This window comes from Athene cunicularia (genome assembly GCF_003259725.1).
Source record: "Athene cunicularia isolate RWA chromosome 2 unlocalized genomic scaffold, athCun1 chr2_part1, whole genome shotgun sequence".
In the NCBI taxonomy this organism is placed as follows: Eukaryota; Metazoa; Chordata; class Aves; order Strigiformes; family Strigidae; genus Athene; species Athene cunicularia.
In genome coordinates, this window is record NW_020799095.1 from 107,990,032 (window position 1) to 108,007,005 (window position 16,974).

The 16,974-nt window shown below is 41.4% G+C and overlaps 1 protein-coding gene across 3 annotated transcripts in view; it reads right to left on the bottom strand.

Moving 5' to 3' along the window:
* NOL4 (nucleolar protein 4) overlaps positions 1-16,974 on the bottom strand; it is a 179,326-nt gene that overhangs the window by 80,763 nt on the left and 81,589 nt on the right. For all 3 annotated transcript variants that reach the window (XM_026842377.1, XM_026842375.1, XM_026842378.1), the window contains one exon: positions 771-1,054. In XM_026842377.1, the coding sequence (XP_026698178.1) occupies positions 771-1,054 (284 nt within the window). The remainder of the gene's footprint in view (positions 1-770; positions 1,055-16,974) is intronic.

Here is a 16,974-nt window from a genome sequence, read left to right on the forward strand (position 1 = left end):
CTCCCTACTGTATGCCCTCATGACAAACACCTTCCTAGAAAACTTCCTACCTAATCTATAGGATCTGTCTTTATCTACAATATAACCATCCTCGCTTCTCCTTACTCACATAATGGAAACTACAGAGAAAAGCCCTCAGGGGATTACAGCTTCTTAAAGCAATCTTGTCAGTTTTAATTCAGGTTAGGTGCCTGTGTAACACAAACAATCAGGAAGGAACCAAATCAGTTTCTTTTAGATGCTGATAATTCACATGTAGTAATTTGCTTGGGCATACACACTTAACATTCATATGGATTCATTCTACAGATACATAATACATGTAATGAGATGGTCATCTATAAATATACATATATATATGTATCTCAGTATTTATACATATACATATGTATCACATCATATACATATTTTTTATATATATATATATATATTTAAAATGGGTAATGTAGACAGTTCTCAATAAATGGACTGATAAAATTCATGCCTGATGGAGAATTGCACTGGCTTTTGTCAGTGTGTCAGCACAATATATATGGCTCTATATATATATGTATTCACCCACGTACATTCGCATACACTTAATGTACGTATGCATCATATATGTGTAATAGAACATACAAATCTATGTATAGCATCTGAGTAATGATGTGACAAACATTAGACACATTGCATTAAGTGCTTAGCTGGGAATAACCTTTGGTTTGGCCTCACAAATCTTTTCCTTTTCTAAGCTACACACTTCATATCTGGTGCATGTGGAAGCATCTTACCTTGCTTCCATTTTCTCTTGCCTCCCGTTCCATCTTGAGATCAGAAATTAGGAGAGTCTTGTATTTGTTCTTTCCATTACTGCTGTGATCATCTAGTCTGTATTCTGAAGTCAGCTGAGCAGAGAGGGGACTGTCACTCAGGTTCAGAGGCTGCTCATCCTGCTCCAGATTTGTTTTGCCATTACTGTTGGTTTCTGCCATCTCCCTGCAGTGTGTTCCCCCTGAAGCATTGGAACTGTGTCCCACGGTCTCATTGCCATTAAAACTCTCTGCGGCTGAATCATCTATTAAAAAATATATATTTTCAGTCACATGCCACATCATCATCTCTGTCCAGTTCAAACATAATTTAAACCTTCACAACGTTTTTCAAAATAGAATGAAAATGGCTTATATTACTAGCACCAGTACATTTCTGCAAAATGTGCACATACACTCCTCCACGTTTTCAAGTAAAAACTTTATGTAGATCCATAAAATATTACTAAATTAAGGGAAATGATATGGGCTGACACCTTAGTGTCGCTGTGTACACAAAAGATAAGTATCACAAAGGATTTTTAGGGACAAAGTGACAAAGTCTGCCTTAATCCATCTGTCTGTCCATATGTCTATGGATCTATTTAGATTCTTATACCATGTTCATTATTGCAGTATTGCATATTTCTGAAATCAACAGCAATGCACATGGTACTGAGAGAGAATCTAGTTCTCAGGTTTTAAGGGCACAGAGCAGCATATGTCATATCCATAAACATTCTCTTGCACAGATACGATGTAAATACATCTGATATATTCACTGCTGGCAGTAGAGATTATACTGGAAAAGTTTACTCCAGAAACAAAGATCCTCTCTTCATTTTGTTCAGGTGCTTGTTCACTTTGCTCATGCATTGTGTGTCACAATATATTTTAAAATACTGCTCAATAAAGGATTAAATTATCAACCTGAAAATTACATCTGAAAACTCTGGTTGTGTTGTTGTTACCCTTAAGACTTTACAGCTTAATTGTATGATTAATATGTATCTTCACATGCTTATGAGTTTGTGTATCCTGTGTTTGTCAGCACCAGAATGTGCCACCTGTGCTACTACTCAGCCCTTTACTTCTAAGCAATCTTTTGGCCAACAGCCTATCTAGTAAAACAATTCATCCTTCAATGGATTAAATGGCAGCAGAATTTGGCCCTCAATTTGCTTACTTGTTGTTCTCTAAAGCATCTCTGTTTTGGCAACTTACATGGTTTTGCTAATGATGCAAACACCTGTCCAGGGCACTACAAGCCTGTGCTTATCTCAGACAGTGAAGCTGGAAAGAAAACTGTGGGCTTAGCAGCCAGGAATGGGCATGGATTGAAACTGGAGATATGGGATGAGATGAACCTTAATATATTAGTATCTTAATATACCATCTGCTTTTGGGCCCTTCTAAACAACTTCCATGGAAAATAAACAAACATATTTATATAGAAGTGGAATTTAAAAAAAACCCATCAGGATGCTTTATTTGAAGGATGTGCTCAGAAATACTCATGCTTGAAACTACATGGTTAATCAAATTGTTGACTCTCCATCTTTAATACATAAAACAACTATTCACCACCCTCAGATCAGAATTTTAAAAGTGAAGAAAATATTGCATAAATGGGTAACGATCTAATTCAATTAAGTACTTAGAGAGCCATAGACAAGCCATCATTCATCAGTGGCTTGCTTGCTATACTCATCCAACACTTTTACGTCATAAAGTATACAGGACTGGGCACACATTCCGAACATATTTTTTTTAATTGTCTTGTAAACCTGTAAAAAAATCTATTTTCATGAAAATACATAATAAAAAAATCATAATTTAAATGCTTTTATTTAAGGAACATTTTTTGGTTTTACAAAATGCTTTATAATAAATGGCTGCAATAAAAAAATAAAGCTATGTTTTGGTACATACCACATTTACATTACCTCTTACAAATACAAATGTATATGCAATAAAAGACATAAAATTTCTAGAATAAGATTTTTAAATGTGTACACCAACCCAATCTGCAACAGAGCAATGGAAATTTTCTCATTTTAAAACCTGGGAAGATTTCAGCTACATAAATAACGTGAGTAGGATTTATCCTTAATAAACTTTCTATCATGCCCTGAGACTTAGGTCTAAAAGAACATAATACATTAAAAAGGTTAAAATTCTAAATGCGGTTTCAGAAATAATAATGGCATTCTAATATAGGGTCTTTATTTTTTTAAAGAAAATAGCTGTATTTACAACTCATTTTAAAAACTCTGAGATATCAGAAAGAAATCCAGGTTTCTTTACTTAAGAGAGAAACACTTTGGTTACGGCTGATTTGTATTTAGGACTGTTAACAGATAATTGGCTTCTTGATTATCAGTTTAACAAGTGACAGTTTCAAATTAATTAAATCAATTACTGAATTGGTCACCAAGTGAGGGATGCTTCTCCCTTTGAAGGGCTCAGAAAATTCCCTGCTGTTGGGAGCAAAGAGAGAAACAAATGAGTTATCAGAGGATGTAAAAAGCCACCTTTTCATGGAGGCACTGCCTACTCTGCAGCACGCAAGTCTGATCCCTAGGGAACTTCTGCATGTTGGCACGCAAGTGTCCCAGGTCACACAGTGCAGAGGGGCCACTACCAGGACATAGATGGCTAAATGGGAATGACGGAGTAGGAAGAGAGCTGTGCCTAGAGCCAGATCCAGGAATAACCAAGTCCAAAGCAAGGCTGTTAGTTTTGGCTTGTAATCATAAGCAGTAATGTTTGGTTTTTTCCCTGGATGATGAATGTTTGCCAAACACGTGTGAGAAAAAAAAAAAACAACAAACAAACCACAACAAACAAACAAAAAACCAAATCTCATTTTTTATATTTGTTCTAAAATACAACCATTGAAAAAATTCCTATGTTGAGTAAATGTAATTAAGCATTACAATACTTTGAAATAATAATACAGTATTTACGTGGTTTTGGCTTTGCTTAGCAAAAACTTAGTTACTTGATGATGTTAAGAAATATTAGTCATTTAGCTTAAGTAAATTCAAATTAGAATGGATCTCTTAGAGCCATATCTTTGTGTGATTTAGTATACTGCTTGCTTAGCATTACTTACTTAACACGAGTAGCAAGCTGTTAACTTTCACCTAGATTGGCTGAACTTCTGCCTCCTTAAGCAAAAGAGGGCCTTCAGAGCCGGCACAAACCAGAAGATAAGAAGGATTCAAGGCTATAACCATCAGCAGAAGCTGCAACTTGACAAGATAATGGCCTGTCAGGAGACAGTGAAGGAATCCAATAAGGTGTTAGGAGATCCCAGACCAGAATCACCATTGGACCAAAGGGCTTATGAAAGGTACGGAAAGATCACATGAAGATCATAAGGGTATAATTGCCCATGAGATTTTTTGCTTGGGGTCCCCCTCTGGAGGCACCCATCTTGAGCTGTTTTTTCCCAGCTGTACCTTTTTAATTTATATATATATATATATATATTCATATTCTGATGCCTGAGACTCCGCTACAAGAAACCTAGAGATGGAACTGCAAAGAAACTTTTTTAACAATGTAAAATCTCAGTTTCTACTATAAAGTCAAATATCTGCTTTTACAATCATTTAACCTTGCTTGTTAGAAACAGGAACTATCGTCTGTCGGGATAACATTCTGGAGAATGGCTACAATGGCTATAAATCACACTTTTGCCAAGTAAATATAAACATGTATTGCCATACAACAGATCAAGAGAAAAACAGTGGTTTAGCACTAGTATTTTCTTACAGATGTTACCAAGGTAACTAAATTACAAGGTTTAGTACATTTCTCATCCCTGGGCAGCTGCTCTATTTTTGCCAAGAATAAAGGCTACTCTAAAGCAAGAGTTTCTGATATTTCAGCAACACAGACCACATCAGGAATAACTGGTTTTGGGAACAAAGGCAGGAGGGTCTGGCCCAGGAGAGGAAAGGCATGTTCACCCTTGGATAGAGTTAGCCATGGCCACAACACCTCCCGGTCCTGCTTGTAACTGACTGCTGGACCAAGCTGCCCCACTCCTGGGCCCGCAGGGACTGCAAGCACTCATGGCTGCCGCACGGCTGCCAAAGAGCACGGCTGATTTCACAGAATCACAGAATCATCTAGGTTGGAAAAGACCTTGAAGATCATCCAGTCCAACCATTAACCTAACACTGACAGTTCCCAACTACACCAGATCCCTCAGCGCTATGTCAATACGACTCTTAAACACCTCCAGGGATGGGGACTTCACCACCTCCCTGGGCAGCCCATTCTAACACCTAACAACCCGTTCTGCAAAGAAATGCTTCCTAATATCCAGTCTAAACCTTCCCTGGTGCAACTTGAGGCCATTCCCTCTTGTCCTATTGCTTGTTACTTGGTTAAAGAGACTCATCCCCAGCTCTCTGCAGCCTCCTTTCAGGTAGCTGTAGAGGGCGATGAGGTCTCCCCTCAGCCTCCTCTTCTCCAGACTAAACACCCCCAGTTCCCTCAGCCGCTCCTCGTATGACCTGTGCTCCAGACCCTGCACCAGTTTCGTTGCCCTTCTCTGGACACGCTCGAGTCATTCAATGTCCTTTTTGTAGTGAGGGGCCCAAAACTGAACACAGGAATCGAGGTGCGGCCTCACCAGTGCCGAGTACAGGGGTCAGATCCCTTCCCTGTCCCTGCTGGCCACGCTATTGCTGACACAAGCCAGGATGCCATTGGCCTTCTTGGCCACCTGGGCACACTGCTGGCTCCTGTTCAGCCGGCTGTCAATCAAACTCCCCAGGTCCCTCTCTGACTGGCAGCTCTCCAGCCACTCCTCCCCAAGCCTGTAGCGCTGCTGGGGGTTGTTGTGGCCCAAGGGCAGCCCCCGGCATTTGGCCTTATTGAAACTCCTCCAGTTGGCCTCAGCCCATGGCTCCAGCCTGTCCAGGTCTCTCTGCAGAGCCTCCCTGCCCTCGAGCAGATCAACACTCCCACCCAACCTGGTGTCATCTGCAAACTGACTGAGGGTGCACTCGATCCCCTCATTCAGATCATCAATAAAGATGTTAAACAAGAGTGGCCCCAAAACTGAGCCCTGGGGGACACCACTCGTGACCGGCTGCCAACTGGATTTAACTCCGTTCACCACAACTCCTTGGGCCCGGCCATCCAGACAGTTTTTTACCCAGCAAAGTGTGTGCCCATCCAAGACTTGAGCAGCCAGTATCACCAGGAGAATGCTGTGGAAAATGGTGTCAAGGACCTTACTAAATTCAAGTTACAACATCCACAGCCTTTCCCTCATCCAATAGCAGGTTGCCCTGTCACAGAAGGAGATCAGGGTCAGGCAGGACCTGCCTTTCATAAACCCATGCTGACTGGGCCTGAGCATCTGGTTGTCCCGCATGTGTTGTGTGATGGCACTCAGGATGAGCTGATCCATCAGCTTCCCAGGCACCGAAGTCAAGCTGACAGGCCTGTAATTTCCTGGATCATTCTTCTGACCCTTCTTATAGATGGGTATCACATTGGCCAATTTCCAGTCTGTCGGAACCTCCCCAGTCAGCCAGGACTGCTGGTAAATGATGGAAAGCAGCTTGGCGAGCACCCCAGCCAGCTCCTTCAGCACCCTTGTGTGTATCCCATCTGGTCCCATAGAGTTGTGTGTGTCTGTGTGATGCAGCAGGTCACTGACTGTCTTCTCCTGGATTGCGGGGGGATCATTCTCCCAGTCTCTGTCTTCTGGCTGAGGAGGCTGGATTCCCTCAATACAATTAGTTTTGTTATTGAAGACTGAGGCGAAGAAGACATTAGGGACCTCAGCCTTCTCCTCATCACTTACTACCATGTTTCCTCCTGTGTCTAGCAGGGGATGGAGGCTCTCCCTGGTCTTTCTTTTGCTACTGACATACTTATAGAAACATTTCTTGTTGTCCTTGATTGCTGAAGCCAGATTAATTTCCAGTTGGGCTTTAGCCCTCCTGATTTCCCCCCTTCATAGCCTCACAGCATCTTTGTAATCACTGTGAGTGCCTACCCCCTTCTTCCAAAGGCCATAAACTCTCCTTTTCTCCCTGAGTTGCAGCCAAAGATCCCTGTTCAGCCAGAGTGGTCTTCTCTGGTGCTGGCTTCTCTTACAGCACCTGGGGACAGCCTGCTCCTGAGCCATTAACACTTCCTTCTTAAAGAGTGTCCAGCCTTCCTGACCCCTATACCCTTCAGGACTGTCTCCCAAGGGATTCTGTCAAGCAGGTGCCTAAACAAGACTGTCAGCCCTTTGGAAGTCTAGGATGTTGTGGGAGACATCAGCCTATCAGCCTTGCACAGCCTCTGAGAACCAGCTAGTCTTTGATGAGAAACAGGCCTTGGGAGAAACATAAGAAACTGCTGAGTTGTGTGACAGGGAAAAACAATGGACAGCTGCAACACTGACTGTGGAAAAGTACCGCACTGTGAGAAGTTACCGCCTCATGAACAGCACGTGAACAAGAAGTTGATTGGTCTGCACAGCACATGTTAGAGTGGTCTTATGCTGCTAGGAGAAAAGGTTGATAGTTGTCTAATTGCTCATTTGCTAATTATGAGGTAAGAGCTTTGGCGAGAGCATAAGGATGTACCATTGGAAAAATAAATGGCTTTGCTTGATATAACTCTTACAGAGTTGTGCAAGTCCAATATTCTCCTGCAACAGGATGGCAGTTCTGCTACCCCCTCTCCTGGCCTGTGTGCATTGGTATACACGCACTTCAGCTTGGCTGACGTCCCCACAGTTACTGATCCATCACTATGCCCTGCATCTTTGTTGTGTTGCATGTCTCCATACCTTGCCTCCACTGGGTGAGGGTCATTGCTGGCACAACAGCCCACAAACCCTGGTAATCTACCCTGAGGCTTATGTCTGGGAATTCCAGTTTTGTCCCCTTCCCTCTTCAAATCTAGTTTAAACCTCTCTCAATGAGCCCAGCTAACTGCTGCCCCAAGATCCTTTTCCCCCTCTGGGACTGGTGCAACCCATGTGATGTTTCGTGGAGACCTTTGGGGACCAAAGGGACCTTTGACCACCCTTCTCAGTAGCAACGACCTCTCGCAGGAAGTGAGATCTCTCCTCCTCCCTGTGCCCAGTGTGGATGGTGAGCGGGAGCTGCACCTAAAACAGGGCCTGGGTTGGGACCAGCAGTTTGCTCACACAGCGTTCTTACCTTATCGCAGCACCTCAGCAATAAACTGCTAACACTGAAAGCCTGTTCTCTTACCAAACACTTTTCCCCTCCATCCCACAGAGGCAGAGGTGCGGCGGCTTGGGGAGAGCTGTGCGCAAGCCCAGGGGAGCCAAGGCTTTGCCTGGCTATGGCCACTGGTGAGTGTTTCTTCAGGGCAGCCTGCCAAGAGCTCCTCTTACAGAACAAGGACATCACTAACAGCAGGCACCAAGGGGGAGAGGCCAGGGGCCCATCCCTGGGGCAGCCAAGAGAGATGCTGCAGGAGGTCAGCTGGGGAACATGGTGGCACCCCTGGGACCCAGTGACATCATGGTGACAGCTGGAGGCTGCCTAGGCCCAGCCTGGCTCTTGCCCCATGCCAGGGACCCCACGGAGGCCAGGCCCACCCCAGCCTAGCACACGTGAGGCAGCAGCCATTAACCCACTGCAGGGCTGCCCTCCCTTGGGCTCACTTTGGCACCACCGATGGGCCCTAGTCACTCCAGGCTCCCTTCCCATAGCTCGCTGATGGGGGGCAAAATAAAACTCTACCACAATCAGCCTATATCTGGGTGCAGCATGTATTTAGGACAGCATTGTTTTCAGAACATGCCTCATGTCTGAACCACTGCCACAGGATCTGTTTTATGAGAAGACCTGCAAGGAAGCATGCCACAGGTGCTGGGAGATGAGAAGGGAGGGAGAAAAGGGCTTCCCTGCCCTGCGTCGGGTATCGGGGCAGTCACAAAGAGGCTGTGGGATGAGCTCATGTCTTCATCACTTCCCAGGGCCATCGCTATCCACAGGCATCAACCATGACAGCGAATGATGGCCTCATCAAATGCTGCTGCTTGCTCAGGGCAGGACACATCTTTAGGAACTGTGCAGTTTTCAAACCCTTACCCCAGCACTCTGGAAGACTGGAAGCACACCTGCAACTGGTTTTGTTACTTAAGCCTGAAAAGGGAGAGTCTGACTGCAAAACATGTATGTGTTTCACTTCTCAAAAACAGCCAGCTGGTGTCTCGCCTATGCAGAGATGCTCCTCCAGGGATTAAAGAGCATCACCTCTCACAGAAAGACTCCAAGAACAGAGAGAAGGTACCTTTGGACTGGGCAGCAGCCTTCTTGCTGAAGCAAGGAGCACTTTCCAGGCTTAGGCATAGACTTCTCACTCATGGACTAATATTTCTTAAACCTCCTGATGACAAGAACTCCTTCTCCCACCTTGCATAGAGCTTCAAACTGATCTCTGACCAAGACACTTCAGGCACCTTCAGTCCAAGTACTCTCTGTGTTAGGTACAATTCTCAAAACAAGAACTGCAGCAATTTTCCTACTTCAAGTTAAGTTTCTTATTATTCACAACACTGCATTAGAGCTTCCAACTCATCCTTCTAGATCACCTTGAGGCCAACTGGACACAAAGTGACACCAGCTTTGTTTTTGTACACTTGAGAAGTCCAGGCTCCTGCCTGAGAACTTTCCAGGCTCATTGCATTCACCACTGTGTTAGCTTCTACCTCTGCTTTTGAAGGAAACTTGGAAATGGTAGAAGAAAAAACAATGCCAAAGAAAATCCAAGCAAACATGCTGTGAATATGAGTTTTGACTCTCAGAACTGTTGGATCCTTCAATTATCTGCCACAGTCATTCACATTATCGTGGCATAAACTTCTGCCAATACCCCATTTCTCTGTATTTAACTCCCTGGATTCTGCAAGGTGATTTCTGTGACAGTTGACAGTTTAAGGGCACTGTTATTTAGAGCAGGAAACCGGATCTTAATCTATGATCGTGTTCTCCTACCAAACAATGCCTAGATTTATGAATGGGCAAAGAACATATATTGCTAGAATTAGAGATTCTTCTGTTACAGGTTAAAATACAGTTCTTCCACCCAGAGAGAACTGTCTTCAGACCAGATATGTCAAAGCTCAACACCATTCTCAGTAAGAGTGCTTTCTTACAGGAAAGCAAGTTGAAGTGTGCACCAAATCTGACTGAAATAACAAGTCCCTCAAACACCAGTTTTCTGAGAGCACAAATTTAAGATCTGAACGCTGATATAAGTGTCACTGAAGTACTGTGAATCTCAAACCAAGATACATATATAGAACTTCTCTCCTTGAGACAAAAATCTCCAGATGTTTTAAAGGATCTCTTGCATTACTCTTAGCAATCAATTTCATACTATAAACCACACAGACTTTTGAAATTCCTTGCAGGTAAGTGAGGAAGGAGTCAACAAGCCATTCTACTTAAAGACAGATTTCTGAATAAATTCTCTCCCTCTCTCAAATTAATTCTCAGGCTAGAATTCAATTAATATTTAGAGTATGCTTAAATAGTTTATACAGCTGAGATTTCAGCTACCTGAAACTTACTGCATATTTTACTAGTCACTAATCCATAGTGTTGGCCTTCAGCTGTAACAGCAGTAGTGTGGCACAGTCCTACAACTGTACAGCCACATGGAAGCTCCTATCTGCTGAAAGGACAAGACATGGTGATGGATCAGGGAGATAAGGAACCTTCTCATTAACAATAAAAATGAAGCAAGAGCTTTGTGATACCCAAGCAGCTCTAACACAGCTCCCTTTTTTCCATGAAGCAAGGCAGATAGCCTGCTTAGGAAGTACACAAAAAACGAGGGAAAAGCAATTAACCTTACAGCACCTTTGATGCTTTTGAGACATTCTGACTACATGAGGGTGTCCCAAAAGCCAAAACCATGCCTGGTGATAATGAGTCCGACTAGTCACAGCAAATGAACAAAGCAAATGTTGGGGCCACTTTGACCATTCTGCTCTAAGACGTGAGGATGCGAGAGGGCCACATATGCAGCCCAAGCAGGCACTGATTCCTGCAGACTCCGAGGGAGCATGCACACAGGTTAAATGAACACTTTGAGTGGGTTGCCTGTCAACAGTGCATCTCTGAGAGCAGCAGTTACTGTAAGGTGGGTAACTTCTTTCTAAAAGGAGGAGATTGGATGTGAATGAGCTGAGTGGGATGAGTGAGACTGAAGCTGCTGCCTGTGCAAGCACAGGCTGTCATAAAACCCACTCTTAAAGACTGTCTACCAAAGTCCTGTATGATGAAGGTTCCTTGAATCAGTTTTGGGCCAGATATCACCAGCCCAGGTCTTGCTAATAAATACCGCCTTACACCCTTAGCAATCTGATTAATTTGAACAGGATCACTTGCAAGAGACTGTACTGCAGACCAAGAGTGACAGACTCCAGACCAGTTTTGAGTTACTATGCCGTTCCCTTTAATCTTTAGCTTCAATATTGCATGTTTTATTTTTCCTTTGTTAAAATACAACTTTAATGAAAATAATATGCTACATAAGCAAACATTTTAAACTAAGTTAGTTACATTCCTTCTGTAATTCCACAAACCCAAAGCATGCTAGCAAACCTTCCTAACAAGAGCTATAGAAAAAAATGTTCTACTGGTGGCAACTGACAGTAGGCAGTTTTGGGAGAGGAACACCATGAATCAGACAAAAGCTGGTGTAGAGCGCTGACTCACGGAAACTTCTGTAGTATGAAACAATTATAGAGACTTTTCTAAATTAACTGATAAAAAGGTGAGGTCACATTTCACTCCCACCATTTTTCACAAGGACCGTTTAATACCAATTTGTCACAGTTATGTATTTGGTTATGCTTCATTTATGTCACAAGTCATGTTTCAAGCATAAGTTCAATACATAACTTAAAAGCCAGTCAAAATCAACTGTATCTATTTATCTTCTCCATTCCATTTCATTTCATATTATGATAAGGAACAGGGGTTGAATTAATGGAGGTACAAAGGTGATTTCAGACCCTCTATTATTCCCCATTTCATGAAGCATAAGAATGGCCATAGTTGGTCAGATCAAAAATCCATTTAGTCCAACATCCTATCTCCATCACTGGCTATTAGGTGATGTTTAGGAAAGAGAATAAGGCAAGCATATACAATTCATTCCCCTGTGTCTTGCTGAGCCCTTAATAATTTTCAACTCAAGGTATGTCTGAGCCAGATGTCATTTCTAGTAACATACTGACATTCATCAGATTTCTTCTCCATGCAAATATCCAGTCTCTTTTTGAACCTGTGTAAAACTCAAACACCTTTCTCTGTGCCTCCAGAAAGTTTCTGTCACTATTTCTGTTCCCACTAAAGTGTCAGTCAGTAGGGTGTCAAGGAAACAAGGAACAGGAATTAAGAGGTGGGCAAGAGCCTTTCCAGAGGACACAGCAGGGCAATGTGCACAGAACTCGGTCACTTCACTCATAGTGAGACTGCATTTGCTCCATTACAAGAATATGTATTGTACTCTTCAGCTAACCTCACTAATGTTAACATATTTTTTTTCTCCTTTTGATACATGTAGCTTTCCTGATGCGGTTGACTTCTGTGAATTCAGCTATGGAACTCACTGCCTTGAAATTTGAACCTGGAATGTCCATCAGTTTCAGTGCGATGCTAGTCAATGAATCCTTCACTGTTGTTTTCAGTGATGGAGGAACAGCTCAGGAGCTACTCTGAAAGATCACTCTGTGTGCATTTATGAAAGAAAAAAGAACAAAGCAAACTACAAAACTAATCCTTAGCATTGTCAACAAGGGTATGGCGAATTTAATATACATATGCACATACACAGTGGAATCAGCATTAGTCAGGCTGTAAATCTTATTTAACTATTAAACAACCCCCCCAGTAATTCACAATTTTTCCGTGGATAAATGTCTCTTCTTGTTGGAGGCACAAAACAGGCAGATATTTTATTCAATTATAACATTAAATAACAGAACAGTGAACAACTGCCACTCCATGACATCAGCAACTACCAGAATGATACTGCCCTGTCAGTCACAGTGTTATAGATGGGCTCATTTATAAAGCTTCATGACTGACTGCATGTTTACTTTGCCTGCAGAGCTACTATCTCTGCATATACACAACAAGGAGATGAAGCAGAATGGCTACTAGGAGGGTACTGCACATGTAAATATGTGAATAGCTCACTGGGTGCACAGTAGTCTTATTATCACTATGCATCTAGTTTGTACTTGTGCTTTGGCATTTCCACTTCAAAAGGCATAGCTCTCACTGCCTCTGGGAGAAAAATCTCTGATTTTCCCTTTACTCTGGAGAAACCTCTAGGGCACTTCTTGTGGCAAAGGGTCTATCAAGTAGTTCTTAATACAGAAAACCTGCAATAATTCTAAAACCTTTTATGCCGTTTTTAGGCTCGTATTTGGCAGGTAAAATGTCATCTGGCATTAAAGCTCCATCTCTGGACAAGCACTGCAGGAACGAGTTCTCAGCCTGATAACATACGAGTGAAGCCAGAGGTGTTGCCCTACACTCATCCTAATCAGTACTCCAGACTTCAGAGCAGTTTATTGATATGAAGCTAGGACCTGAGGAAGGCTGGGAGACAGGCAGGCTCAGGACAGACTAGCTCTGACTTCTGAGATTTACTAAAAGTCCAACCATGTACAGAACATATCAAGCAACAAAGACATTTCAGACTACAACATATTAAAAAAAAAAAAACAAACCACCAAAACCAAACAAACAAACAAACAAACAATCAAACAAACAAAGAGGTATATGAATCCTTCTCTTTCAAGTAAAAAAAGCTATCCTAGGAGATTTTACCCTCTTCTCTTTCTTGCCCAGCATGGAAGAGGCTTATGCTGCCCTGGCTAAAGGCTGCTGAGGGCAGCAGCAGCTGCCACCATTTGCAGCAACAAGAATAATCTGGTGCTGTGCCATCAACAGACAAAAGACTAACATGTAGGCACGTGTTTTGTGTCTAAACATCTACCCAAATGGAGCTGAAAGGAATTAGTTAAACTTATCTTCCACTTGGACCTAGTACGTGTGTGATGTCGTATTTTACTTCATCAGGATCTGTCAGAAGACAAAATTAAAGAGGAAAGATAAAGTTGGAGTCAGGAGAGAAAATTCTCTGCAGACTGGATGCCCCAAATACTGGCATTTTCAATAAAGCCCTCTAAAGTCTAAAATTTAGTCTACCAGCTTTAGTGTGTTGAGTGGGTTCACACAGTGATATCAGTCTGCACTTACTTCTGGAAGGGTGAAGCCCTGAGCACAAGCAAGACAAATGATTGTTTGACAGCCCCTCGGCAAACTACTGCCTCCTCTTCCATAAAGGCAGCAAGGCTATAGAAAGGCTCATTATACCCACTCCATCAGTAAAACTGGGAGAGAAAGGGGGGAGAAGCCTTAAAAGCAAACAGAAATGATTGCTTTGAGCTTCATATGTCCTTAGCAACATTTAACCCAAACTCTGACTTAAGCTCCCAAACTTTACAGTACAAATTGATGGATTTGCCTGTCTGCTATATTCCTAGCAGGAAGCCAAGCAGAAGTTTCCTCTTGAAATATGAAAAAAATTGTCTGATAATATTTTGCCTACCACTAGAAGTCTACAACCAAGTAGAAATAAGAAAAAAATCTTAGATACCCAATGAATAAAAAGAGAATTGCAAAGATATCTCCAATAATTTGAGCATCTCAAATATATGCTCAAACGTAGCGAGCTCAAGTTTTTTATTTTATATTAAATTATATTTTATATTAAATTCTATTTTAATTTTTATTTTAGAACTATTATGAAGAAGACTTGCAAGCATTATTTATTTTATATTTGTAATGTATAGTCTCAGTAGCTTTAAAGATGCTATTTAGGTGCATAAAATAAAGAGTAACTAAGTTCAAAATGCTCTGTCAGCCCAATATTTTGGGTACCTCTATAATAATGAAAATAGTTTAATTGACTTGACAGCATAACTCCCAGTAACAATATTTCTACAAATAGTTCAGACTCATTAGACCTTTCAACATCAGCTCTATAGTTCCGGATTTCAAAATGACAATCTAATCTTTTGAATTTTTTCACACAGGGAAGTATAGGCTTGTATCAGGTAAATTAAAGCCATTTTATTGTTATTTACAACTGCATACTAAAAGCTAGGACATGAAAAATGCTTTATAACTAGAAGTGAAAATACTTCCTAGCATTTTCATGATTTTTTTTTTCCCTGTCTTTCCTTTGATAAATCAACCTTTTTTTGCAAAAGATTTGGTTTTCACTCTAGAACAGTTCTGTCACATCCTTTCCAGTTCTCTCCACTCATAGTAACATACTGGCTTTTAGGAAAATTTTGTAACTCAGCAGAGAGTAAAATAAGTGCCTCTACTATTCACATACTTAAATTCAGTTTAAGAATAGGTAATAAACATGGAATTGGGAAGAACTAGAATAAAAGTACGTGGAATATGAAATAGGAACTTACAGCCTTTGTACTTCATTGCAGTTCTAGCATCACCAACATGAACTAAAACTTCCTTGATACATTAGGAAAGTGGATGTCAGAGAATATGAGAAGTTAGAATACTAAATATTTAAATTCAGGACTCCATTAGGGTTGCTGTTTCCTTATTTAATGGCTGTGATGTAATTAATGTTTTTGCTGAGACAGAGTCTCTGTGAGTTGAGTGTAGGATTCTGTTATAGATAAACTGTAAGTTTAGAAATCCAATGAAGAATTCCAGAGCTTGGAAAGCTGCTATTACAAACTTGAGCAAATAAGCATGTTCAAGGGATATAAAATGACACGTCTCTTTTCAGTTCACTTTGCTTTTTATTCTGTCTCTTTAAAATACTTATGGATGTCCATGGCAGCATGTACTTCACTGTTTCCTGATTTGAGCATGCCTTGGGCAATTACAGGAGGTGGTCTCCTCGCTGCTTGAGTGAAAACATTATTCTGGCCACACAGGCCAGATGTGATAACAAACTTGTTTGTTGATAACAAACTTGGTCTTTCTCCATCTGGCAAGCAATCATTTTTGAATGTTACATCCATTATGCTTTCGTAATTTTATTTTTCACTGTATCAAGTGAAAGTTTAAAATATTCAGCATCTACAAAGGCTAAGCACCAGCCCAAACACCAGCAAAAGAATGCAAAAGATGACAACAGTCATCAATGCTAAGGAACACAAAAATATTGCCAGAGGTAAAGGACACAAGCATATCAGGAGTCTACCTCACATGTTGATTACAATAAAAAGCAACAAATGAGAGGGAGAAAATAAGCACTGCTGATGATTGGCCTCCCATTGATCAGTCTGAAAAATCTCTCTCATGTAGTGAATGCCAAAACTGCCATGAAAGATGTACAAGCATTATCATACACAAAGCAGTAGAATCAGCTTGGAAGTTTACAACAATAGTTTTTTTCCTACTAAATAAAATCACATGGCCCAGGACAGCAGAATCACAAGTCATGTAATATAACTTTGGTTGAAAAATGGCAGATTTGCAAACTCTATCCACAAACATCCATGATTTGAGGTCTTTGACACCAACTGGGTGATACCAGGAGAAGAAAGTAGATCTCCCATGAGGTATTAATACTACAGCAAGGTCTCTTCTGCCTTCATTGAAGTCACTGCTCTTAAATCCCAACAGCCTCATAACACTACAGATAGACATGTTGACTTCCGATCTGACTGGCAAAATCAAAACACATTTTTTCCTTTTCAGAAATTATTTTCAGCAAAAATAAAACATGTTCTTTCATTTTCAGAAATTATTTTCAACACAGACATCACAGTCAATAAATTTTTTTACAATTCCCAAAATATAGCTGAGCATTTGGTCACACATCATCTAAAAATGGACTAGAATAAGAGGTATTTGAAGACAAAAAAGAATGAATTTGCTAGATGGTCTGTCAGCACAATATCTCTGGCAAACCAAGTAACTATGATTCAATGCCCAGAAACTTCACAAAGCCCAAAGGATCTGATAGATAGTTCTGGCATATCCACTGCTATTCCTTACCAGAGCTGTGGACTTGAAATTTTCACTGTTGAGCCACCCGATTAAGTGATGCATCACTTCTTTTGAACTTTCCCTGCCACTGCAATGCAGTGGACTGTACTTGGGGG